Source organism: Pristis pectinata, chromosome 5, assembly GCF_009764475.1.
Source record: "Pristis pectinata isolate sPriPec2 chromosome 5, sPriPec2.1.pri, whole genome shotgun sequence".
Taxonomy (NCBI): Eukaryota; Metazoa; Chordata; class Chondrichthyes; order Rhinopristiformes; family Pristidae; genus Pristis; species Pristis pectinata.
In genome coordinates, this window is record NC_067409.1 from 79,125,606 (window position 1) to 79,153,230 (window position 27,625).

Sequence of the window (27,625 nt, forward strand, 5' to 3'; positions counted from 1 at the left end):
GCTTTCCATTGTTTGCATATCTCAGTCTAATTCCACTTCTACCATACTAATTCACTTTATATTTACATAATTAGCTTTATAAGTTCAAAACTAATTTCCAAATGAACTGGTGTTCCTCTCAAACTGCAAATTATAGTCTATATGAACACTTTTCTCTAGAGAGTTCCTTACTGTTATATTACTAATTAAATCAATGTCATTACACAAGATGAAATCTCTTCTTCAAAGAGTTACAAATTTGATGTTCTTTGATTCTGATGGCAAGAGAAATAAGGTACTTCAAAGTTTAAATGTACAACCGATTTACTTATAACATTGTTGAGATGAGAAAATGTCAAAGGAATTACACAAAAAAGGTGCTGAAGTAATCATGAGATATACTACCAGTAATTGCATATGATCAGCATCCTCTGCAGTGGGTATTTTGTGAAAAAGCTTGCGATGTAAAAAGCAACATGCAAAACCACTCTACCTTATTAGGAGGAGATTTAGTTACTGCTGGTGTTACAGGTAATGGTGCAGCAGAAGGGGAGCCAAAGTTGAAGGTTGGCAACGCTGTGGTTTTAATTGGTAAAGATACTTCGGGAAGTTCTGGAGCTGGGGCCTGGACCTGCAGAGGGCACAATATTGCAGTTATAATTTTAATACACTGTCATACGGCAATCTCCAAACAAACTGCATTGCTCCTGTAAATAGCAAGTGAAAACGCATCTTAAAATGTCACATAATAAGTCATGTATGCAACATGAAACAAGAAATAGAAAGTTAAAGTTTTCAATTTAACTCCAAAGTTCAAAACCACAAAATCACTAAATAGTAACGTCTTAACTTGAAGAACTTTATATTTTCATATTTCCATATTTTCATATTTGGCCCCTACGTCCTGCAATATTGCTGAAAAAGTTCAAATTCCACCAGATGGATTCAGCTACTGCTATTGTTTTGTCTAGCTGTTGATCTCACTGCAGCTCTAGGTCAAAATCCTGGACTGCTAAATTGAGTTTGTTTTACTCTTCGTGAACACGCAGAGCTAATGACTGATTTTCATCTCACCCTTCCTTCTGCACCAATAAGAGGCAAGAACCATTTGAAAACAGTCAACCTTCTCCATAGTACAAGTTGCTAAATGAAGAATAATTTAGTTGTTTAGGAAATATTTAACAAGTCAGAATAAAAAATGGGAAGGATATGGAACTAAAAGTGACAATTCTTTTCTGGCAACTAAAAGCTTAAAAAAAAGTACAAAAACTTAAAGGATATATGGGCATGACTTATTAAGCAGCAGAGTTTAGTCTATTAGAGTTTAGATTAATTACATGAATTATTATTACACCAAATTAATGTTACGTTATTAATCTTTGATCCTGTCTTTTTCAATTTTCAACGCCATAAGTGAAAATTAATATCAAAACTCAGAATGAGCAGTGAGGTGAACTCCCAAGAACTCTTATACTGATTTTATCCCGAACTGCAGTCTCATCAACTACCTACCTGATGTCTGATGCTAAAATTCTATGTAAAGATAGAACTAATAAGTTTATATATCAGAATGGACAGGAAAGAAAATGTCCCGCATGAATCATTTCACTAAGCATCACCAGGGTCTTGATAGAACTTTGGCTACCAGAAAATGCAAAATAATGTACAATTATAAAGCTAACGAAAAGTGCACGCACATGCTAGATAGAAATCTGAAACAAAAACAGAAAATGCCCGAAACACTCAACCAGGTCAGTAGAAAGAGACACAGAGATAACGTTTCAGATCGATTGTCCTTCATTAGTATTAGCAAAGATAGAAGTCAAACATAATTTAAGTAGCAGAAAAGGGGAAGGAGTGATGATTATAAAGGAAGTGTCAGTAATGGGATGGAGGCCATAGGAGACAGAGTGGTGGTGTTGACTGGGTGTGGTGAAGGTTTTCTAATCACAGTGGATCTGTCTGGAGGAGATGCAAGAGGTGAATGAAAAGGAGAAAAAAGGTTCTGGGTCTGAGATATAGAACAGTTGCTAGAAAACCGAAATAAAATCTCTAGCTCTATGGCAATCCTTACTCTGTGCAGTTTCAAACAGTCAAAAAAAATAATTTTTTTTTTTGCTTTGAGGTCCATGAAAGTCGGGCTTTTCATTATTACAATTGAGTGGTCACACATACAAATTTCACCAATACAGTCAATAAATGCATTTTTTGTTACAATCAAAGTTTTTCTGTAATTTTCCAAATACAGATTATTTTATTTAATTCTAGAACAAATCCATAAATTTAGCCTTGCAATGTAATTCCATTCACTGTTTAATAGCACTGTGAGTCCTGCAAATGTCAATCAATAAACTAGGCACTGGGAAAGCTCAAGTGCAGAACGACACATTCTGTATCATTTGGAAAGCTAAAGAAATTGATCATTTAGAAAAGAGGACCAAACCAACAATGCTCTTAAGAACACAAGTTAGGAACACTGCACAAATGGAAGAAAGGGAAAGCTCAATCATTTAACAGTTACTCAACAAAACTACTTGAGCAGAGATTTAGTGCTGATACACAAGACACAATAAAGCAATAGCCAGAATCCAGTAACATGGAGACAATTTATTCTAACCTCCAGTGCAACTCTTGATGAGTAATGCCCCTTTTCTCTCTTCATTTTTCCTCCAGCTCCTCCAGACACAAGGCCATTGGTTGCATGAGAAACAGTTGCTTGATATGAGCAGCTGGTATCACTACAACACAAATAAAAAGGGAGAATGCCTCGGAATAGCTGTCTAGTGAATGATAAAATATTTCAAAATTCCTATCTGACATAAAAATGATGTGAGAATTGCAGGCACCATACCTTTTTGTTGTTTGAAGGCTTACTTCAGGGGGGATAGGTGACTTTTCCTTTGGTCTCTGAAATCACAGATGGATTAGAATTAAATACTTGGCCCCAATGTTTTTTCTAATATAACTTTTCAAACTTCTTAATAGTATTTTTATCTTGCCCAAGTTTTTTCGTATGTTTCTGAATGACAAAGAGATACACGAGCATTTAATGTAAATGACAGCATAGTAATGACTTCTTTCTCCATTGACCTGCAAAATGCTTAAGCCTTGAATGGAAATGATCAAGGGAAACAACCCCAGTGAAGTATTACTGAATTACTATTTAAAAAGCACTCTAAAAAATGCACTAAAGACCATTTAAAACTATTTTCTACATTTTGCAATACTTCAGAATTTTCCCATTCAGACTATTTTCAGAGTCCAACAAAGCAGTAACAGCAGTAAAGTGGAACATATTTTAATTGTACCACTGGATCAACTTTAGAGACAGAACATTTCATTAACTGCATCAGCAATCACACAGCGAAACCAAAGTACAGAGAAATTGTTCGTTCAAAGCCCAGATTTTTACAAATCACCTCCATTATCAAAGGGGAATTATCACCTCTGCTATCAAAGTTATTTTATTCAGATAGTATTAAGAGAAAAAAATTTACAGGATAAGTGAGCAACACTGACTTTAAGCAATAAAAATGTTCAATCCCAAAGTGTCCACTTCCAATTACTATAAATTAATTTAAACTCAATGGCTGGCATAGATTAGAACTATGAAAAATAATGAGCATTTAATCATAACTAATTAAGCTGTTAAACAAAAAACACATGGATATTTCAAAAGATTTATTTCTTACATTGTTTCGGATTTCAGTCCTGTTAATATGTCTATTACTCTGCCATCCAGGGGTCAGAGATGGCTTGTAAAACATGGATCTATTTGCAGCTCCAGAAGCAACTGTAGGTGTCTGAAGTTTCTGCACAGGAGGAGACTGGATTTCTACCTGAAAATAAAAGTAGGAATTTAGCTATGTTTGCAACTGCAAATTGATTAAGTTATTATAACATTACTTGTGCAACAAATTAGTAATCATGAATTAAATGCTTTTGCTGTAGAAATATTTGAAAGGACCAAATAATTTCAACAAAGTAAAATCAAAACAAGCAGTTACAAGTTTACAAAGAAAATCTGCAGTACAGAGGCAGTCCTTTTTCCCCCAAAACCTTCTCCTTCCTTTTGCCAAATCAAGCAGGAAATGGTTTACTGTACACACAGCTCAGTACTGTACATGGACAGTTGAACTACTTTTGTCCAGTAACAGCTGAATGTAGTATCAACAGTTGCTCTGGCAGTATTGTGCTTTTGCAATTTAAGCTAATTTGGCCTCTGATGCCACTGTTCTATTCCTGATCACAGCTGCAGTATTCAACTTTTATGAACACTGTAGAGCTTTTCAAGTAGCTATCTCTGGGCACAATATCAAAAAATGCTGCTGGATCAGATGTTTGCAATACCACCATAGTTAAATATAAAAAAGGGGGAGAAGTTGCCACAATCAACATGAAATTTTCTTTTGCTTATGTGCAAGCTAGATTACTCAACAATTATACATAACTACATAATAGGAGATTACACATTTTATTTTTATTGCTTGTGTTCCTTTAATAAATTTATATCATCAACGTCTGCTTGGCAATAATGTTTAAATATATATATACACACACACACACACACACACTCACACAATCTCTCATCCTAGTCCCTAGTCAGTTCTTCCATTTGGCAGGGCAAGAAGTCATTAGGGATAGTCAGCATAGCTTTAGGAATAGGAAATTATGTCTCACAAGTTTGATTGAGTTTTGTTTTTGAAGAGGTGACCGAATGGATTGACGAGGGCAGGGCAGGGGACATTGTCTACATGGACTTTAGCAAGGCCTTTGACAAGGTCCCGATGATAGGCTGGTCCAGAAGGTGAGAACACATGGAATCCTGGGACAGCTAGCTAATTGGATACAAAGTGTGCATATTGATAGGAGGCAGAGGGTGATAGTGGAGCTTTGCTTTTCAGATTGAAGGACTATGACTAGTAGTGTGCTGGGTGCCCTGTTGTTTATCATATATATTTGGATGAGCATACAGGTGGCATGATTAGCAAGTCTGCAAATGACACCAAAACTTGTGGTAAAGTGAACAGTGAAGGAGGTTGTCTTAGGTTACAACAAGATATTGATCAACTGGGAAAGTGGGCAAATAGCAGATGGAATTTAACTTAGACAAGTGCGATGTGATGCAGTTTGGGGAGTTAAAACAGGCCAGGACATACACTGGGACTGCCAGGCACCCCAGGATTGTTGTTGAATGGAAAGACCTAGGAGTACAAGTAAATGGCTCCCTGACAGCAGTAAAAGTAAACAGGGCAGTGAATAAGGCATATGGCATGTTTGCCTTCATCAGCTGGGACACTGAGTATAAGAGTTGAGACTTCATGTTACAGTTGTACAAAACGTTGGTTGGACCACACTTGGATTATTATGTGCAGTTCTGGTTGCCACACTATAGGAAGGCTTGAGCTATTAAGGAGAGATTAGATAGGCTGGGACTGTTTTCCCTCGAGCAAAGGATGCTGAGGGGTGACCTTATAGAAGTTTATAAAATTATAAGGGGTATAGATTGGGTAGATAGATAGAGGGCATAGGTTTAAGGTGAGAGGGGAAAGATTTAAAGAGGATCTGAGGGGTAAGATTTTTCACACAGGTGGTGGGTATATGGAATGAGCTGCTGGGGGTGGTGGTAAAGACAGGTACAATTACAAATGTCTAAAAAATATTTGGACAGGTACATGGATAGGAAAGGATTAGAGGGATATCGACCTAAAGCAGCCAAATGGGATTAGCCTAGATATGCATTTTGGTCTGGATAGACAAGATGGGCCGAATGGCCCGTTTCTATACTGTATAACTCTATGAATCCATAAGGTTAAACATGCAACTTATTGCCAGGTAATATTTCACACATGCTATAATTAAAAGATACGAGAGCACAAGTTTTTATGTGAAAAGAATGCCCCTGGAGTTAAATTTTTAGATTTGCCAACTGTGATAAAGGTTTCACTATACCTTTCTCATCTTGGACTGCCATCCAGTAACATCTATAGTACTTCTCTCCAAAGGCTGAAACAAAATTCAAATTGCAAGTATCAGCAAAGATTTGTGAGGATCATTAAAATATTAATAAGTACAATCAAGAGGGAAGAAAGAACACAACTTGCAGAATACGAAAAAGACAGTTAATAAAATATTTTAATGCAAAGTATTCATAGAATTACGCCTAATTTTGAAATATTCTACCTCAACTTTAAGCAAGGTATTATGTAAGCTTTGAAAGATTTGTGTATGTGGGAATATGCCATTTTTCTAAAACAAAGGACAACAGTTTTATATTTGGTGGGTTGGTGCCCAAATTTATGCTTTATACCAGATGTTAAATGCATAAACAAATACTGTGATTGTGAATTTTCTTTGTTTCTATTGTACTGAGAATTGAAGTTCTATTAAATTTTTTTTCAATGTCTGTAAAATCTACAGTATATTCATTTTTATTAAATTAATGAAGTGCTATTCTCATCCTCAGAACATTTTACAATGAACTGATCAATGCCCATTATTAATATATTCCATCTTATAAGAACTGTGGGAAGGATGAATTTGCATAGGACAAAACATATATTAATGATTAGCATCTTTCATAAAATAGATGGTTAACAAAAATCAGAAATCAAAACGTCTCAGAACAAAGCCTTTTAAGTCTGAAAGAATCATCAATGACAGCTATTTTCACTTACTGTAGACACTGGAGATTCCACTGAAGATGGAATTCTTTTAGCATCCTGAAAACACAGTACATTGGATGTTATAAAGTTTTATACTTAAATATCTTTATTTTTGCTTCCTTTCTTTCCTTTCATGTTTCTTTATATCAATGACCAGTCCGGTCTCAAGGTGCCATCGTTTGATATCACAGAATGCCATCTCATGTACCTTCACTGCAAAATGTTATGTTCTCAACAGTATGCTTGTTTCTTTAATTCTGCATACATTTAAATACATCCTTTACTACAGATTCTGAAATCCAAATTATGTCCAAGGAATAGGATACTCCACTTCAAAAGGTACGTCAATTTGGATTTGGTGCTCAAACTGCAAAATGGGGAACACAGAATGTTCTGATTCACAGTTCTTCCACCAAGCCAATATTGGCCTCTTATCTGCAATTTTACTCTACATATTTTAAAGAGGTGAACATTCCCAAACATTAAGTAGGCTCTAAGAGTGAAATGTACCCGGTTTGCAGAAAAAGCTACCTGATAGCCCAAATGGCATTTTCATATTCATGTACTTCTTTTTAAATTGTTCCTATTAGAATGAATATCAAAGGGCATCTGCATGAATTACCTTTCATCTAAATCATTAAGTTTCAGAGGTGAGTTCTGATCAGTGCTGTCAATCAACTGCAGTTAGTGGCCATTTCTGATTCAAAGGGGAGCCAATGTGTTAATTTTGGTTTAAGCATAATAATCACATCAGTGATGTAGAAAAAAAAATCCTCTCCTCACCCTTCCTCCATGGAATCTGCAGGCATCCTTACTAAGATGATTTCTTTAACCATGTTTAGGATCAAGGAACCTGGGTATCCTGAACTTAATTAAACAGCTAATTTCTTTAACTTGTCCCAATGAAAAGAAATCTGATTTTTGATGGTACATATCCCACCTCCACACAACTATCACCATCAAAACTGTCAAGTTCTAAACATGGGAACTATTTGTTACCAAAATGAATCTACAATGGGGGTAAACGACTGTTGCTTAACAGTGCCATTAAAAGTGATTAACTTGCAATTTTATTTTAAATCATGATAGACCAGGTTCAGTTCAAAATGAAAAAGTAATTTAGATATAGGTTATGAAATTGGGCTGTTAATGCATAATTGCTCCTTTCCTATTGTAAGATTTCCAATGTCACTGCCGGTATGTCTGGATGGTAGCTTAAAATAAATGAGAAACAAGACAGGTCAGAACATCCTTGCTTCCTTTTCATCAGTGAGTCTGCTACCCTTTAGCTTCAAGAGTAAAGTGACTGAAGTTGGAAAACTTTTAAGATTGATATAATTGTCATTATAAGAAGTCTTAAAAAAAAATGTTATAACCTATTAGAACAAGCTGGAGCAAAGATAAATATCTGCAATGTCAAACAGGTGTATGGGAAATTATAATGGACTGAAGGAGCAAAACACCAATAAAGTTTCTGGGTACAAGTTAGGGCTCTCATGACACGAAGCCCAATTTATCATCAGAACAATGTCTTTAAAAAATGATGTGCTGTTCATTAAGAAATAGATGAACCCATGATTTGCTTTCCTTCTTGAAAAAGCAAGAGAGCAACAATGTTTCATTTCCCCCTCTGCAATACCATCAATCTATGTAACCTCTATACAGTCAGGATTGGTTGCTCAATACCTAGCCCCAGATCAGAAGTGTTCTCTAATTGGAACTATTGCCTCCTCCCACCCACTTGCCATAAAGTCAGTTCTCAACCACCCAATGTCTTCCTTCTGCCACTTACTGTCTCAAGCATCATTTTTTACTTGGATCTGAGCTTCTGACCCCAAATCCTCATCTTGATTCTCTATTTCTTTATCCACAATATTCTCCAGACCAGCCTACCCTCTGCATTCGCTAATCTTGAGCAACTTCCAAAATTTTGTTCCTGTTTCCTAACATGCACCCATCAGTGCTCACTGTTTTGTTTCCTAATTCACTAAAGATTTTCACCCTCATTCTCAAAATGGCCTCCCACCCCATTGATTCCATTCCTCTGTAAACTCCAACAGCTCTGCAACTGCACCGCATTCTTCTAATTTGGACACGAGTTACGTTCTTCCTTTACTCATTCAATGAGAGCTGAACCTTGAACCTTATAGGCTTTAAGCTTGGTACTTCTCTCCCATCCCCTATCCTTCCTTAAAATCTCTTCAACCAACTTTTGGATCTCCTATCTAATGTCTTCCTTGGCAGTATACTTAACCTGACTATGCTCACTTCAAGCACTTTATAGTAGAGGAAGTCCCCGGGTTACGAACGAGTTCCGTTTTTGAGACTGTTCGTAACCCAATTTTGTATGCAACTTGGAACAGTGCCCACGCATGCGCACTTGGGCTGGGGATCACGGCCGCACATGACCCCAGCCGCACATACGCACTTGGCCCGGGGTTGGGCCAAAGAAGGTGTACCGCTGCCATGGTAGGATCGGGGGCCGGGCCCGCTTACGAACCGACCACGAAGGTCGGTTCGTAAGTAGGGGCGTTCGTAAGTCGGGGACTTCCTGTATTACACAAGTGTTACTGTTGCAATGATGGGAACTCCAACTACAGCAATATTGGAGCTTCTATTCTGCCCTAAGTGACAGTGAATGAATGTTGTACACATGCTTCAAAACACTATCAAATTGCAAAGCGTCACCATGCAAACAAAAGCTCCATTAAAGAGATTTAGTTTGTAACAATCTTCTTCAGTGTGTGGTGCTCATTTCTTTTGGAACAACAGACACTCCTCAAAATGAGATCCATACCTTCTCTTTCAACAGACATCAAGGTTGACTAATATGCTCCTTAGTCACATCATGATTGAAACAGGATGTGAAATAAAGTCAGATGCCCAAAAGAAATCAATTTACCAGAGTCAATCCACTACATTAACTTTCAATACCTTCAATGTGATAAACAAAGTTACTAGTACTATGCTAACTTCTAATACCTTGGAATTTAACAGGTCAGCATGCATTAATTATTCTTAAAATAAGGCATATTTTGAGCCAAGTATTTTAAAAGCAAACACAAAACTAGCAAGAACAATGGTATTTTATTAATACCCGGAAACACTGGTGAAATGAATTCTACCACAAAAGAAACAGGTTTTGTTATAGAAATGCCTCACCAGAGACCTTACTTGCAAAATTACATCCAATACAGAAAAAAGTTCACAATAGAAAGATGCAATTTTACTATATAGTTTGCCATAAACTAATCTGAAACTTCTCCTAAAAGATCCACCTGTAGTGAAAGGTTTTTCTGATGTCAACAACAAACAAGCTTTTAAAAGAAACCAGTGCAACAAACTACGAAGACTTACTGCTATGGGGCTTGACATCTTTTCTAAAGACTGGAGAATGCGTCTGGCAGTGGCACTTGTCACTCCATAAGATGTTGAACTTGCTGGTTTTGCTTTCATCTGCCTCCTTATTGGAACCTAGTGGTCAATAAGATTAGAATTTATTTCAATAATGCATCAGGGTACTGTTCTTTATGTAGAGAAAGATGAGCAGAGAGTCAAAGAACTGATAATGCGATGACTCTCATTTTAACCTTCAACATGTTAAGTCAATGGAAATCAAATGCATGAAGTATCTATGCCTCTCAGTGCCTACCATAATCACAAAAAGCTTGGTTTGTTCTATTGCTATAGTTAAGAGTAAGGACAAACAGAACCAAAGTAGGCCATGCATCTGATTAAGCGTGTTTCACCATCCTAAATGTCAAATCCAATTTTCCACCTAATTTGCAAGGATTAGGCAGAAAATTGGATTTGAAGTACAGAATCCAGACCCCAATGCCTTCACCACTGTTCAAAAAGATCATGGCCTTTTACCTTAGCTTCAGTTTCCTGCAATAACCCTAAATACCCTGTCTAAAAATCTTAATGATCCTGGTTTTGAATATATGAGAAAATGAGAGTTCCCAGCCTGAAGAAGATGTCCATAATGTCAATCTGCTTCAGAGTCTTGTATCATACAGAACACTTGTAAAACAAAAAGTTTTGTTAATAATGAGAGTTTGTGTACTTATCCTTCCAGCTGCCAAATGACTGCTGAAAATGCCTCAGTATCAAACTGCTCTGTACAAGTTGTGCTGAAAACAAGGATCTCAGCCACAATGTTAGTGAGTTGACTGGCAGTGAGCAGGTGCACTGATCACTGGAGGCAAGAAATTGAATCCTATCAAACTGCTACATTACTGATCGACTTGGCACATGGTGTGTGGCATATCACTACTCAATGCCATACAACTTGGGAGAAAATGAAAAAGCTATGCAGCAATTTACTCAGCATGGTTACAAAATAATAACATTTGCCTTTTATCTGATTTGCTCAACAAGGAAAGCAGATTTAAAACAAATTTAGGCAAACAAAATTCTTATGGATTCATGCTTACGTTTTTAATGTCCATAACTACATTTAGAACACTGCAAGTTGTACTATCCCAGTCACTCTGCCTAAAAGTCAATAAAATAATTGAACTCTATGCACCCACTATTTGGGCTTCCTGGATACAGAATTTCATTTGTTAATCCTTATGCTGCTGCAAAAGGCCAAATTGAGGATTCATGCTTAAAAAGTTGACGTTACTTGTTACGAAAGCGACAAAAGCACACGGCTCAACCAAGATACAAAAGGACCAGTGCATCCCTAATTTGGCTCCATATCGGTGGCATTCCAAAAAAATATTCGAGGAACTAAGGGTTTACAGTTCTTGCACTGATTACATCTACATGAACCTGTGGCTTAATACAAAGTATCATAAAGCATAATAATGAAATCTTTCAGATTATACTTTTGTTGGGCTCTCAAAACTTAAAAAATTCTTGCCAATGTGAAGCATACTTTAAAAGAGTGCAAAATTAAATGAACAGAACAAAAACATCCGATTATCTTTACCTGATAAGGTGTACCTCGCATTTGAGAAGTTCTTCCTGCTGCTGCAGCCCCACCATATGTAGTCTTGCCAGGGTAGAAAGGGGAATCCCCAAGTTGGCTTGAATTTAGCAATGATGTACTAATAAAAGACTGCAAAAGGCATGGCCATTTTGAATTTCAGTTTTACAGTTTCACTTATTGTGTGCGTGTAATGATTAGACAAAGTAAATTCTATCTCATATTACTACACTTACGGGAGATGAACTGCCAAAGGCTGTGAGATTAAAAGATGGTTTTTTCAAGCTTGTAGCAGGTTGCTGAGGAACTGATTGAAAGCGATCCCCCTCTGGAGACCACAAAGGTGGCAAAGAAGCATTCCTTGAAGTTATCGCATCTGCATTATTGAAGCAACAAAAAGCTTTATCTATAAATATACCTTCGATAAAGTTGAGCACAGTTTGAAAAAGAGTTCAACATTATTAGTGAACCAAAACCTTAGCTATAATATTTTTAATCATTCTTGACTCTACAAATGCATAACACTTCAGATATCAAAAAGGTATTATTTCTCACAAACACCAATTTAGCTGAGCAAATGTGTGGCAATGAACTATTCAGATGAGGAAAGTCCCCAAGTCAATTCTAGCCTGCTCGAGTACAGAAGGGGTAATGTTATAATTGATACTATCTCCACTCAAAAGGAAAATGAAACTATAAAAGCATCATAAATGAACAGGTTAACCTGAAACAAACAAGATTGTGAATAGGATTGGGTTTTTGGGAGGTGGTGTGGAAGAGGAATCTAGCCATGATCTCAGAGCCAAAACCCAATGCTCATCCAGCCAGGCCTGGGCATTAAGTCAATTTGACTAGACTACAAGTGTTTCTGGTGAACAGCATTGCAGACATGTTGCTGAACGAAGACCTGAATACTTGGTCAATTCAGACATTATACAGACCTAACATGCTCCTTGAGCTATTTGAAGTTTCAGCATTCTGTAGTTTGTTATTAAAAGAAAAACATAATTAAACATTCTTAAAAACATTAGTTAGTATATACTTTTGTGCACAAGCCAAGAGGAATATAGGGACATCAGTTTCCAGAATCCAATCTTTGCAATTCAGCCAGATCTGGCAGCAACATACTACTGATATCACTGGGGTAAAGAAAACAAAGCAAGTGCATCTGTTTTACAGTGTGAAAATGAAATACATGATTTAATCATAGAATTAATCTTTCACAAAGATCGCCTTCCGATGCAAAGTCATTGTCCCTTAACTCTAACTTTAACCAAAAGATGCTGTGTGACCTGCTGAATATTTTGGTAATTGATTTATCACATGTACTAAGGTACAGTGAAAAAACTTTGTTTTGCAATGCCATCTATACAGATCATTTCATCACATCGGTATATCAAAGTAGTACAAGGGAAAATCAATAACAGAATGCAGAATATGGGGTTACACTACAGAATATTTGCAGAATTTTCTAGAATTCTTTGGTTTGAGTACAGTTTTATCAAAATTGAAATGCTTCCAACTGTATGACAGTTATTTTTTTCAGTAGCAATATTTTTGAAGAATCCTTTACCTTTATCAGAGGCTCTGGAAGAGAAACCACTTGTTGTGGAGATGTTATCATCTTCATGCATAGAACCAGAATCTTTGATTTCCTTAACCAGTGAAAATCCTGAATTGCCAATAGGAAATGAAGAGGATGTGGATGGCTGACAATCATGTGCTGGTGTATCTACTGCAGCACAATTAAAGTGTGTTCGATTAAGAGCTGGTCGCAGTAGTAGCATGTCTGAGAAATTTAAAGCAGTTTTGCTTGGTGTGCTTACTGTAAAGAATAAGAAATGAAAAACAGATAATTTATTCAGGAAGTTAGCACATAAATCACATACACAATTGCAATGTAACCTTGCTCATTCTTTCCCCACCCCCTTTCATATCATGAATTATTATAGATCCAAGAGAACCAGAGATCAAAGTTCACATGAGTGGAAAATAAACATTTTAAGATATAATATTCTTTGTGGAATAGCAGTTTTGGCCAAAGAGGGAAGAAGTGTTCTAGAAAGTATGGACACAGAAAATCATGATAATATCAAGACTATGAAAAAAATTACGAAACTGCAGAAGAAATATATATCATGGGAGGTTACTTAAGTTTCAAGCTAAGATAAATAAAGGTCGGGAAGAAACCAACTGAACAGATTAATCTATAAATATGAAATCTATAAAAATCCAATTCACTAAGTTTTTAGGAAGGGAATTAAATGGAAACATGGTGAGAATCTGAAAATAATAATAAAAAGTAAGGTAAAATGTAGCATTAAATTGGTCAAAAGAAAAGCTTAACTATGAACACAAGAAAATAGGAGCATGAGCCAGCCACTTGACTCCTCAAGCCTGCCTCACCATTCAGTATCATGACTGATCTATGCTGGCCTCAATTCTTCTTTCCCAGTTCCCCTTAAAGGAAACTGAATTAACAGAAAAGGGACAGATATTCTGTACTTGAATGAGCTCATTACTTCAATGTTCACAAGACAGGGGACAGTGAGGAAAAATCAAATTCCAAGCTGACTAAGAATGAGATGAATTAGATTATATGTAAAAAGATAATTTGAGGAAAAATAAATCATGGGTGATGAACTTAGAGTCAGAGTGGCAGAGCATAGAAATGGGACCTTCGGCCCACCACGTCCATGCCTACACTAATCTCATTTGCCAGCATTAGGACCATATCTTGCCTATTTCAGTGTCTGTAATTGATATGATGGATGGATGAATGAATTTTAGTTGAAGTGATCTAACTGGTTAGACAGTAAGAAACGGAGTTAAGAACGGCTTCTTAGTGATGTTGGAATTAGATAGCAGCATTCTACAGCTTCCATTTTAAAACTTTCTGTTCACAATGCATATCAATGATTTATATACTTCGGAAGTGGTGTTCAGACAATTGGAATTAATTTATTTTGAAAAATGAAAGAAGCTGTAAGGCACTAGAAACAGGACAGTGAAATGCAAAAAAAATAAAAGACAGATAACATTTTACATGATTAAAGTGGGAGTGATTGAGATGTGATCACAGCAGCAGTGAATTCCAGATCAGAAAAGGCAATGGGTCAGATCTCACTGGATCTGGCCACATAACATGATCACCCTGTGGCTCCCAATGAATTTTGCCGCTGTGCACATTCTGTAAGGTGGAGAGGCCTGCAAGCAGCAACTGGGCCATAGGCAGTGCAAAGCAAGTCCCTGCCTAACTGCTCCTGATGCCAAAAGCCCTTTCACTACTTCCCTATGTCTCTCAGGAAAAAAAGTGAAAAGCAAGTTATTCAGAACATTACTAATGCACATAGGTTAATTAAAAACATTCACATTAAAGTTAAAAATAACCTTTTCAATTCACACCTTTTAAAGAATATCAGTTGCCTCATTTGAAAGAGTGAGGTTGTGATAGACATGCTAGCCAGGGGCCAGGTACAAAGTGTATCTGGCCCTCAGCACAGGCCATTAAAAAGATTCCTGTACTCAACAGCCAGTCCAGCAACATAGCAAGAGGACAGATGCTCCAGCATCTGAATATCTGGTGTGTTCTGTACCTCTGCACTATAATGTGCTAGCACCAAGTCCAAATCAAATTGATTTGCAGACTATAGCTATCTGGCATCACTCTATAGACGCAACAGCCAGTTGTTATATCAAACCGGCACAAGAACTTGAAAGGATATGGGAAATGAGGGTAAAGTTGAATGAAATGGATTGTGTGCATACTACATTAAAAACAGAATCTCAAGACGGTGAAAGACTAAAACATTATTGCATTTTTTTGTACAAGATGTTAAGCCTTAAATTTATAAATAACTTTATGAACATTGCTGGAATACTTAACACTTGTGGGCTTCACAATAAGCATGTTTTAAAATACATGGCTGACCTTTTCAGACAGAGATGAGGTGATTATTTTTTCCCCCCAAGAGGGTTATGTGCCTTTGGGACTCTCTTTCTCAAAGGGCAGTTAAAGCAGGCTCTAAATACTTTTTTTTATGTTGAGAAAGCTACATTCTTGATGAGCAAGGAGTGATAAGTTGCCATGGGTAGATGGGAATGCAGAGTTGAGGTTACAATCTCATTAACCAAGATCTTATTAAATGACAGAGCACACAAGTGGCATACTCCTGCTTCTCATTCATATGCTCTGTGCTTACAATACAAAGACCACCTTGAAAAAGTGGAGCTGTTATTTGCGGAGGAGGAGACAGGGTACTTTGATACAAGACTTATAAACAAAGCAGATATGGCTCTGAATACATAGAAATTCTGTTTTCACTGACTAAATAATTCAGTGTATGGGGATTTACAAATACAAGATAAATTTTCAACTATGAGCCAGAGAACAGAAGTGTTATTGGATACAACAGTAGCAAGTTGTGGAAAGCACAACCAGACAATGGTCAACAATTAAGAATAAATTTGAGACACCTCAAATAAAAGTTCCATGGCCACGTAACTAGTAATGTGGAAAAATCCTTTTCTGACAAGCACCAGAATAAGCATATAATTGCAGTTAACCAAAAACTATGTTTAAAAGGATCCAACACAAACACAGTGTGCAAGCTATAAACCCTGAAAAGCATTCTTTGCTGTTAATGTTAATCAGATTCAATTTTCATGATCACAAGAGGCCCAAACTTGCAGGCAGTAAAATGAGTCACTTCTGTAGGAGACTTTTTAAAAAAAACTTTTAAAAATGACTACTTTCTTCCCCTAAAGAATATTTTCCGTTGAAAATTATATTGCTAATATCCATTTTCTACATATATCTATCTCCCCACAAACTTATCCAAGCATTTGATTATATACGCACCTGCTGTATTATTGGTTGCAGATGTTGAATTATGTCTTCTATTATCAAATGGTGGGGTCTCATTTACAAGGGCTGAATCATTTTCATGATTGTCTATTGATCTTTTTGCTTCAGCTGGTTCTACCTTGGAAGCTTGCCCAAAATATCTCTGCAGCCATCCAGGTACTATATTCTTCACAGTGTCTGTAACTCTGCCAATGAGTCCCTGTGGATAAATTTGTTTTCAAATTAAGAAAATATCTATTACATTTCAAAAATAAATTACAATGAATCGAAAAGATCCTCTGTTCCCCTTAACTGGCTTTCATAAATATCAAACTAGACATGAGCTGAAAGACTAAACAATTAATGATGATGTGACATGGAGCACAGAAGCAATGTTAGCTGAACAAACATCAGAACAAAATGAGATGAAACTGACAAGCTGCCAGTGAAGTTGCTATCCTTCCATGTTAAGATATTTAATAAATTACAATGTCAGAATTTAACATTCTCAACTCAAAACGGAAGTCTCAAATGTTATTCCCACTGAAATTATACCACGTATTACAAGGAAGAATAACGTTATAAAATAGGAAATCATAAAATTCTATGCCTATGGAAGTCATTCAGCTCTCTGTGCTGCACCAAAGCCTTGGCTGAATCAATTGGTCCAATTATCTTTTCCTATTCTCTTCAGGAAAGTACCCCCTTGTGTTTTCGCTCAAGATGTTAAATCTGCATCCACTAACGTTTTCGACACTGCATTCCAAATTTGCATAAAGAAACTTTTTTCTGATTGGCTCACTAATTACCTTAAATCTATGTACTCCATAAATGATCATAATACCACCAGAAAAAAAGTTTCCCTTAATTACATGATCAGAGTTTTCATGTTTTACATTAAATTCCCCCTTAAACCTCTGCTCCAAGGAGAAAAATTCAGCTTCTATAGCCTCCCCAAATACAAGTACTCTCTACACCACAGCACTGGGAGTACCACAGAGGACTGCAGTGCTCAAGGTGGTAACTCACCACCACCTTCTCATTAGGAACAGACAATAAATTCTGGCCATGTCAGTGATTTCCAGATTCCAACACCTCCCCACCCCACCACACACAAAATAAAGAATTCCATTAAATCTCTTCTACATTTTGTTAAAGCATTACAATTCTGTCTAATGGTGACACCCAGAATAAGACACAAACCCCTTGCTGGGCATAACTAATGATTTTTCAAAACTCCCCATGTACCTTTAAGGCTATGGGAGTTTAGTGTATTGTTTTCATGAGAAATGGCTGCATCCAACATAAGGGAAGGAGGACACAGTTATGTACCTATAAAAGGTAAATTGTTCCAAACAAATATGGCCTATGCAATTTGACTGCTTTGAATAAACCAACAAAATTATCCTCCACCCTGCCAAGAAAAATCTCAATCCAGCTGCCATGGCAATAGTGAGGGGCAAATGTCTGGCTATATCATATCGCTAATGGTCTTGACAATTAATCAACGACAAGCTCACAAGACAAAGCATCAGACTTTTTAAAATGATGAACATGTATAACAAATGTCCAGCACACCTTCATAACTAATGCTTTGGATTGGAATGTCAAGGCATTGATTTGTACATATAACTTCACAAAGTGCTCATTTATAAAGAAGGAGAAATACTTTGTTATCCTTTGAATGAAGAACATGTAATGTTAAAAGACAAAGTGAAGAAGCAAGTTTTAAAGGCAGGTGAACTATACTGGAGATGCTGTCCCCAATTAACAAAACGTTGGTTTACACAAGTTCCTTTGATAGATATGCAACAATTTGAAACATCAGGACAAAAAATAAGTTTCAGTGCTTCTAGCCTTATTCATAACAGACAATATTCAGGATAATTCAGTAAAAAGACTGGACTAGAAAAAAAAATGCTCCTCAACAACCATTCCTTTTAAAAGAATGATCAAGTTAGATGAAAGAGGTAAAATACATAAAAGATACTACTGCTCGTACATTAGATTGCTCAGTTCCTTTAAAAATTACCTATATTACCCAATTATAGAAATAACCTTAAAAGGTCTCACCACATGTTCCCTAGCTCCAAAGATTAAAATGATAGAAAACTGAAATACATTTCAGAATCTCATTCAAAAAAAATCAGTCAAAATTTCTTGAAAATGACATGCCCATTTGTAATTTTCTATTTGTGAAGTTGTATGGTGGAGCAGAGTTAAACTTTAATGTCTTTCTTGCACTCTCACAGTTGGGACCCCTAGAATGTTTTCTCTTACATATTCCTTTTTTCAAAACATCATTAATCTAAAAAAAAACATTTGGTTGCTTGTTTTTCTTCCCTCCTGCAATATGTCCTGGGACAATTTTTAAGTCAGTAAATGGACATGTGTGATAGTGCAGGTTGAAAGAGCAACATCAATTTCTATCAATGATCTTATTAATAATTGATGTTTCCAAAACAACCATCACAATAATATTAAAAGGTGCACTCAAACAGTACTACTCTTGGATACATTTGATAGGCTGATCTAGTTAGAATCAACTACTCCACACCATCTTTGTAATGAATAAAACATATTAAAGTCATCAGATTTGATAAATTTCTGAATGGAAAGCTGGTACAGTCACACCCCACTGCTCCAAAGTCCCAACAATAACTTCAGTAATATAGCTGCAAATCTTCACTTGTTTCTCTCAAACTCCAAATAAGTTGTCTTGCATATATTTCCTTGCTCCTGCATCCTTGGACTCTTCCTTTCATTCATCATTTCCCTAAACTTAAAGAACTTCTACTTTTCCTGTTTTGTAGTATCTGGATATAAAATCTGCCCTTGATGGGCCACATTCAACTTTGGTAGAATCCTGAGAAAATTACATTTTTCCACCTTGACAGGAATAAACTGAGATAAACTTATGACAATAAACTATAAATAATGTAGAAAATTCTGAATAATAAACTAAATTGTGACAAGAAATTAACATATGGAATAGACACATTGCAAGAGTCCTATGTTGCATCCCAAGAAGACTAAAAGTTATGAAGTGATACTTCAAGATGAACCTTATCTTTCTTTCTTGGAGTACAACCCTCAGTTTCCCACCAGTGTAATGCAGAAAAAAAAATCAACAAATTACACAGAGAATTTTCAACACAGAAAAGAATTCTTTCTAGGATACTTCAAAGAGACAGAAGGCACAAATGAACCCAAGTCAAAGAAGATATTAGAAGAACAAGCCAAAAGCTTGATCTGAGAGAATGACTTTCAAGCAGTAGTTATTGGAGATTTTGAGAAAAGGACTTGCAAAGGATAGAAGCTGAATAACTGAGGACACAGCTGACAACAGTATGACACAGATTATCCTAACCACATGATGACTGTTCAGGGAAATGTTATTACTAACAAAAAAGGGAAACATTTACAGAGATGAGGAAAACAACTTAAAAAGGGACATATGGATGTTGGTCAGGAACTAATTTAGGACAGGGAAATAGGATGGGAAAAATAGGTAGCAGGATGGATAATACAGACAAGTCTGGTTGAGTATTGGTGATGGAGAAGATGGGGAAAAAGAAATTCAGCTCACAGTAATAGAGAATGCCGAAGTAGCAATCAGCCCTGCTTAGCCAGCAAGTGCAAATGGAATTAACATCTCAGGTTTAAGTTTGAACTGAAGGCCCAAAGCAATTATTTCAATCTTATCAACTAATATTTAGTTGGAAGACACTGTGGCTCATCCACAACTAGCAATCTGGAAATAGAGGGCACAAATGGCTGAGTTGGTTTTTGTTGGCAAACAAGTGGAAGATGACTTGTGCCTAATGTCACCGATGTGCAGCATAAAGATAAAGCAGGTCGCCATATATACTCAGTGGATTATTTGATTATGTTGTTTCAGAATGAAAAGACAAAGTTAGAGATACGCTGTTGACAAACGTATAAGAATGGAACCAGGGCTAGTGTATTTCTGATTTCCCTCACCCGTCTGGGAGCAAATGAACTTTATTATCATGCCTGGCCTGCTGAGTTCCTCCAGCATCATCATGTTTTTCTTCAGTCATCTAAGCCCTAAGCTTGGGAATTCCTTTCACAAACCACTCAGTGTTCCTCTCCCAAAACTCTTTGGTACAACATTCTTGAGGTAGTGTCAAGTTTCATCTACTGAAGCTCCTGCAAGGCACCCCAGAGTGGTTTACTATCTAATGAACACTGTACATAAGAAACAGGGGCAGTAATGGGTCATTTACCCTTCAAATCTACTCCACCAATCAACAAGATCATGGCCGATCTTACTGAACATTTTCCTGCACTATTCCCAGATCCTTCCATTCCTTTAACAAACAGAGGTCTATGATTGAGCCTCCACCACTCCCTCTGGTAGCAAATTCCAAAGAAATGTTTCATCTCAGTCCAAAATGTCCTAGCCTTTAATCTAAAGCCATGACCTCTGGTACTAGATTCCTCAGCCAAGAAGATATCCTCTACGTTGTTGAGTTCTCAAATGTTTGTATGTGTCAATGAGGTCATACCTCATTCTTATAATCTTTAGAGAGTAGAGGCATAGCCTACTTAGTCTCTTCTCATGTGACAGACACACCAGCCTAGCAACCAATCTGGTCAACCTTTGCTGCCTTCCCTCTATGGCAAGTACATTCCTCTTTAGATGAAAATATATTTTGCAAATATAGCTTTAAGAGCTGCAGCAGAATCTGTATACTACTACAAAAAATCAATGTGCTGGTCTGCCAGGAATCAAAAGAGATCAGTAAGAAACAAAGGAAGAAAAGGGAAATGGATGACACAACAAATACATGGGAGGCCTGTAATGTATTACTTATGTAGTACATGTAGCAAAGGTGACTCAACACAGCTTCACTATATGCATTTTGGTTACATTGATAAATGAACATGATGCTTTTAAGCTTGACAAGTGAAATTCCATTTGGACATCAACATATCATGCCTGGACCCCCGAGTACAGATGGACTGAGAAGAAATTCACGTAACCCAGTCTGTTTATTATTGGTACCAATTTCACTTTTATAAGCAATCCAAGATCATAATTCACTGCTCCATTCACAAGTAAAAACATTTTTATGAAAACCAATGTCGAGAGACGTTTGAAATTAGACATATACCAGAAATACAATAATATTTCAAGGAGATTTCCTTTAAAAAGCGGACAGGAGATCTAAAATTCAATAAAGAGCATTTTGTTTTTAAAAATATGCTGACTGTTATAATTAATACATTATTTGATAAACTTTCTTTTATGAAGTTCAGAATTAGCATTGAAAAAGTTTAGAAAAAACTAAACTAATGCATGTACTGTGCAAATGTATATTTCCGAATAATTCCTCTGGCTATAAATCTAGCACTCCCGACGCTGCTGGGCTCCCAGAACAGAAGAAACAAGAATTAAAAATTTAACACGGGAATGCAGGAAAAAAACGCGACGCCGCAAAAAACAAACTTCCAATAAAAATAGTGGGCAAATCGGAACGTTGTAAAAGATGTGGCGTTTAAACACTAATCGATCAGCTCCGCGCCAAAAACCCCCATGAGAGCATGCTGACAGGACGGGATAAAGTGGGAGCAAGCGAGGGCCTGCACCGAGAGGATGTGAACAAGGCCGGGAGACCGCAAAGCGGAACAAGATGTGATCGTAGAAGAACGAGGGCGGGGGGAGGCGAAGGGAAGGAGGGGGGAGGCGAAGGGAAGGAAGGGGGAGGCGAAGGGAAGGAAGGGGGAGGCAAGAGAGGGAGACTCGTTTCTCCTGACAGCGATCAACGTGCAGCCGGAGCCACCGGAAGCGAGCCGACGGGGAACGCAGCAACAGCATTTCTGATGGAGCAAACACAATGAAATAAAACCCAGGGCAGGAGGCGGACCGGGACCGGGACCGGGACCACGACCACCCCCCCTCCCTTCCCACCTCTGGCCCCGGCTGATACCGATCCGCCCGTAAGGCGGCCGACACCAGCGCTAGGCCGCGGGCTCGCCGCCGCACACCACCAAAGGTAAGCACAGCCCCGACGCACTCCCCCCCTCCTCTTGCTGCCACCGCCGCCGCCTCAAATCCAGCCTCCGGACTCCTCACCTGGTTCTTGACGTAGGGTTTGCTGATGATGTGCTGCCTCTTATTTCTGATTTTGCCACCACCACCTCCTCCTCCTCCCGTCGCCGCCGCCATGTCTGCCTCTTCCCGGCTGCCCGCCGCTCTGCGCCCGCGCCGCTCGCTATCTCCTAGCAGCCGTGTCATGAAACGGGAGGGGGGGGGAAGTGGGAGTGACGGGGGGGGGGTGTTCACGTACTACGTCACGCTGCCTTCGTCTTCCGACTTCTTCCCGCAACACGCACCTCACATGTCGTCACACGCAAGCGCCTTTTCCCTGCGGGGCATTTTTTTTCCGTCGTCTCTCTTTCCTCCCCACCCCCGCCCCGCGCTGTTGCGCTCGCTCCCTCCTCACGCGCGAGAGTGCACGGCGGGCTACGTCATCGCGCCACCGGACCCGCTCATTGGCTCAACCCGACAATCGGTCTGCGTCAGAAGGGGGGGGGAGGGGGAGAGTGGACTGCGTCTGTGTTTTGATGGTTGTCAGGGCGGAGAGAGCGGGTTATCGGCCGGCGAGCGGGACCGTCGGACGGAGCAGTTGGTGAACCTTCCAACCTTGGTTAAAGCGAGGGTTAAGATAGAGAATGCTCATCGGGGACGTTTTGAGTAGCGGAGTACACACTTCTGACGGAAGGGTTGGCACAGTGACGCAGCTGCTGCCTCACGGAGCCGGGTTTAGTGCTAACCCCGGCTGCCGGCTGTCTGTCTTGTCTGTCTGCTCCGCTCCGTGACTGCCGTGGGTTCCTCCACCCCCACGGTCCCAAAGAACTGCGGGTAGGTTCATTGGCTGTTGTGAGTTGCCCCAGCTGTGCAGGTGGATGGGTGGGAATGTAGGGAGAATAGAATGGGATGAGTGTAAATGGGTGCTTGGTTAATGGTGTAGACTCGGTGGGCCGAAAGACCTAGTTCTGTTTCATCTTAAATATTATTTGCATATTATAAATTTCTAGATTGAAAGTTGGCACCTCAACAATCTCGTGCCAAAAATGGAAGCTATTGGAAACAAACTCCAACCACTGTAGAGGAGTGACTAACAGTATTGAACAGGACAGTGTATTTAAATAGAAATTGACTACCTCCATGTTACAGTATGGGATGCCTATTTTCCTGCTTCATGTTCCCAAGCTGGAGACTTGACCTACAAGGATGAAGCTTGAAGCCTGTTCCGAATTGAATGTGTCATGGAATGACTCAAAAGGGTCCAAGATGTTGTTGCCAGCAGCAAGCATTGCAGACTAATCATTTACCTTTAACTTAAATTCATCTTGGTGAACTTTTGTTCCCAGCAAGTACTTAAGGAATTAGCAGAATCCTTATGACCATGCCCTGTACCATATTTTAAATACACTACCCTACTCTATTCGTGGGAGAATTAATCGACTTCTCCTAGAATGTTCTTCTTTCTTTTGTTGTAATTTGGTAGGGACATCCTGAGGTTATGAAAGACACGAGAAATATTTCTGTTTTTAAATGATAACTGACCTGTATGATTCCACAGTTTCTTTTAATTTAACACAGTTGGATATGCATTCCAGTATTTGGCAAGACCAGATATCTAGGAAAAGCAAAACAAGGGTAGGAATGAAAATGAGCAATTTTTATTCTGTTGTCAATTCAAGGTCAGATTGCAGTGGCACAGAAGAAAGTTTACTTTTGTAATGTACAGAAAACATTATGTTGCAAGTTCTCTACAAAATAGTAAGTCTATTATGGAAAATTAGCAGTCTATAATTTGAGGTTGAAATGTCTGAGAATTCAAACTGAGAATGTAATTTTTTTTAAAAAATTGGATCACTGTGTTCATCTTATATTTTTAAAGCATAGGTCAGCCTCAAATGAACCTTCCTGGACTTTTTGAAGGTATTTGATAAGTTCCCATATGAGGCAATGGCAGATCTGAAGACAAATTATCAGCCTGGTTAGTTAATTGGCTAAGTTGGTGAAGAAAGAGTAGTGATCATGGGCAGGTACACTTATTAACCCCAGAAAGTGACAAGGGTCTGAGTTGGGGCTTTAACACAATTGTGTGACTTAAAATAGAATCATAAAATTATAAATGAAATGGTAATTGATTACATAAATATGCAAATATGGCAAATGGATTTCAAAGGTGAAGTCATCAGAATTAGACCCAGATATAATCTTATTTTCTGTACCTGATCTAAAGGCTAATAGAATGCTAATCATAAGTTGGAGGAGTATAGTTTAAAGGATGCAGAAGTCATCCTAAAGGTAAAAATGTCATGGATAAACCATGCCTACAAATACTGTACGTTTGTTCTGAATACCATGTTGTGGGATCTATTGACTTCAAAAGGTGTACAGAATGGATTACAAAAGTATCTAAATTATAAGGAATAATTACACTAGCTTATTCTACTGTTTAGAGATTTGAGGATCTGGGGGACAAAGCCGATCAATTACAGCCAGGCCTTTAAGGTCTGAAAATACGAAACATTTGTGCACACAAAGCTTGGTGCAGTGGGGCAAAATGAGCTACCCCTGGCTTAATCTTGCCTGTCACTTTTCACTCAAGGTGACACTGTCAATGTCAGAGCACTAATCGCTGCAAAATCCTCCAAACCCACTCATGAACCAACATCAGCATCTTCTTGCAGGATAAATAGGCCCAGCATTGAAATTTTACTTACATCATAGGCTTCAATGGGCAGGCCACAACATATACATGACTAACCACAGGCTCTTGAAAGATACTATTAAAACTTCAGTGAAAAAAATGTAATATCTCCATCAACCTTTTAGCTACAGCTTTCCATTTCAGACAATTCTAGTGAATCTCTTCTGCAGCCTCTTTATTGCTACCACATTCTTCCTGTTGTGTGGCAATGAGAGCTCAATCAGATTATTACCAACTTGTATGACGTGAAATTTGTTTTGTGACAGCAGTACAGTGCAAAGATAAAATTATTACAAATTGCAAAAATTATTAACAGGGTAGTGTTCATGGAACAATACTCCAAGTGCAGCTTAACCAATGGTTTGTACAACTGCAACGTGATATCCCAAATTAATGGGGTCTTGGGATTTTTAATCATTAGTCAATTATCTCAGTGTAAATCCTAGGGAACCTTAGCAAGACTGGGCTATGCTGCAGATCTCTTTGTGGTATCTAATAGAACTGGTATTCTACTATGACAGCACATGTTCTGAAAGTCCAGTCTACTTCCATATAAATGGTAAATGCCATCTGTTCCAAACAGAATCATCAGCATTTATTTGTAAGATTCAGAAATTATATTGATGGATGGAAGAGGGGATAATTAGAAGAACTGTATTGAGGAAGAGTGCTAAGTTGAACTGCATCACAGGGTTGAAGAATGCCAAGTTGAATATGCGACAACTTAATCACAAATCTTTCTTGACTCTCATTTTCCTGTCTCCAGGTTTGCAAATCAATTTTTTTTCCAGGTTGGCATAGGAGCATTTTGTTTTAAATAACTCAGTCCCTCCAAATAGTGTTTGAGCACAATTTATCTTTGTTCAAATTAATAGATAGCAGCTATGGGGCACAACATTATTTGACAATTCCCCTTCATCCATTCAGCTTTGCCAAACCTCAAGTTAAAAGAACAGATAGTTGCTTTCAACGCCAGTCACAGAAACTGAAGTCTCAAATCCAGAATGCCAGGGACTTTTTAGCAGAAGCTTTGAACCCTCTCTCATGATTTTGCAACAAGCCTTGCAACAAAATTGGAACTTTTACAACTGTTTCTACATTGTGCTGAAATGATAATCAGAATTATAACACAAAGGGAATATGCTTTTAAGCATCTATCACACAGATTTAGAGACATTTTGTTTGAAGAATAATTTGGATTTTACTTTTCATCTGGTCATTTCTATGTTGAGATGTTTCTATCACCTTCAGAGGGAACTGCAATTCAATGGTCAATAGAACCAGAAGTTATTAACATGGAACTTTCTCGCAAGTAGCCAATGGTTGAGGTTCCAGGCTGTATCGAATACATCACTACATTCAGAGCTTTTCTATGAAATATCAAACACTTCTGCAATCAGCTGATTAAAAATATCTCATGAGGTTCTGAAAGCTGTTCCATAGAAAGAAAGCAGTTAAACTGAACTTTCATTCCTTTGCTGATCTACCAAGGCAAAACTCCAATAACCTGGAATGCTCAGGGCTTTGTTGGTGCTGGACTGGCAGATTTTCTAGACTGTTGGATGTTAGTAAATATTAATACCCCCCCCCCCCCAAAAAAAACACTTTTAAACATAGAACAGTACAGCATAGGTACAGGCCCTTTGGCCACCTTAAATAGATTTTTTTTAAAATGTTACATAGTACGGATCACACTACAGGGAGTGGGTTGTTTCTAGAAAATGATCTATATCATGATTTTCCTAATTTGAAGCTGCATCATCTACATTAAGAAATGAGTTGGAAACAAAAGTTATTAAAGTAAAAAAAATTTCCTTTCATAAATTCCATAAAAGCAAATTTTATTCTGTATCTAACATTTGTGAGTAGTGATTTATGAATTCTGTAAGGGTGAATTTCCATTACCTGAATGGCTGTAATGCACTGGTTGTTTGTATTATAACAAATTCTCCAGTGAACCTGGCAAATTTCAGGGCAATGTGGGAACTGGGGACTGGGTGAGTCTTGGGGGAGTGCAGGAATCAAGGACTCAGTGAGTCTTGGGGGCGGGCGGGAACTAGTGAGTTTCAGAGGAGTGTGGGAAGCATTACCTGGTGATCCAGATGCTGAACTGTTGGGAATATCAATGGTTGGATAGTGGATTATTGGAGTTTTGAAAGATGGGCACTTGTGTGCCAATTCTCCTGAATATATTTGTTGAGAGCAGGTGTTTTAAATTTAGGAACTGATCCCGATAGCAGTTTACTAAAGGCTAGGTGGGATTTTGATTCCAGTTAGGGCAGATTAAGAGTACATAAAAAGCTAGCATTTGAAAAAGTAAAACTAAAACAGAAAATGTTGGAAACACTCAGCAAATCAGGCAGCATCTGTAGAAAGAGAAGCAGAGTTAATGTTTCATGTTGAAGACCTTTTGTCGGAATCAGTTAACAAGATGGTTAACAGG

At 38.0% G+C, this 27,625-nt stretch overlaps 1 protein-coding gene across 1 annotated transcript in view; it reads right to left on the minus strand.

Annotated features, from left to right (window-relative positions):
- The window catches only part of nup153 (nucleoporin 153), a 46,479-nt gene extending 23,565 nt beyond the window's left edge, over positions 1 to 22,914 (minus strand). The window contains exons 1-12 of the mRNA XM_052017045.1: positions 22,530 to 22,914; positions 16,442 to 16,646; positions 13,154 to 13,405; positions 11,817 to 11,956; positions 11,584 to 11,712; positions 10,002 to 10,118; positions 6,657 to 6,701; positions 5,932 to 5,985; positions 3,672 to 3,818; positions 2,831 to 2,886; positions 2,597 to 2,717; positions 473 to 610 (exon numbers count right to left, since the gene is read on the minus strand). Coding sequence (XP_051873005.1) covers positions 473 to 610; positions 2,597 to 2,717; positions 2,831 to 2,886; positions 3,672 to 3,818; positions 5,932 to 5,985; positions 6,657 to 6,701; positions 10,002 to 10,118; positions 11,584 to 11,712; positions 11,817 to 11,956; positions 13,154 to 13,405; positions 16,442 to 16,646; positions 22,530 to 22,691 — 1,566 coding nt within the window. The 5' untranslated portion in view covers positions 22,692 to 22,914. The remainder of the gene's footprint in view (positions 1 to 472; positions 611 to 2,596; positions 2,718 to 2,830; positions 2,887 to 3,671; positions 3,819 to 5,931; positions 5,986 to 6,656; positions 6,702 to 10,001; positions 10,119 to 11,583; positions 11,713 to 11,816; positions 11,957 to 13,153; positions 13,406 to 16,441; positions 16,647 to 22,529) is intronic.
- Between the last annotated feature and the right edge of the window lie 4,711 nt (positions 22,915 to 27,625).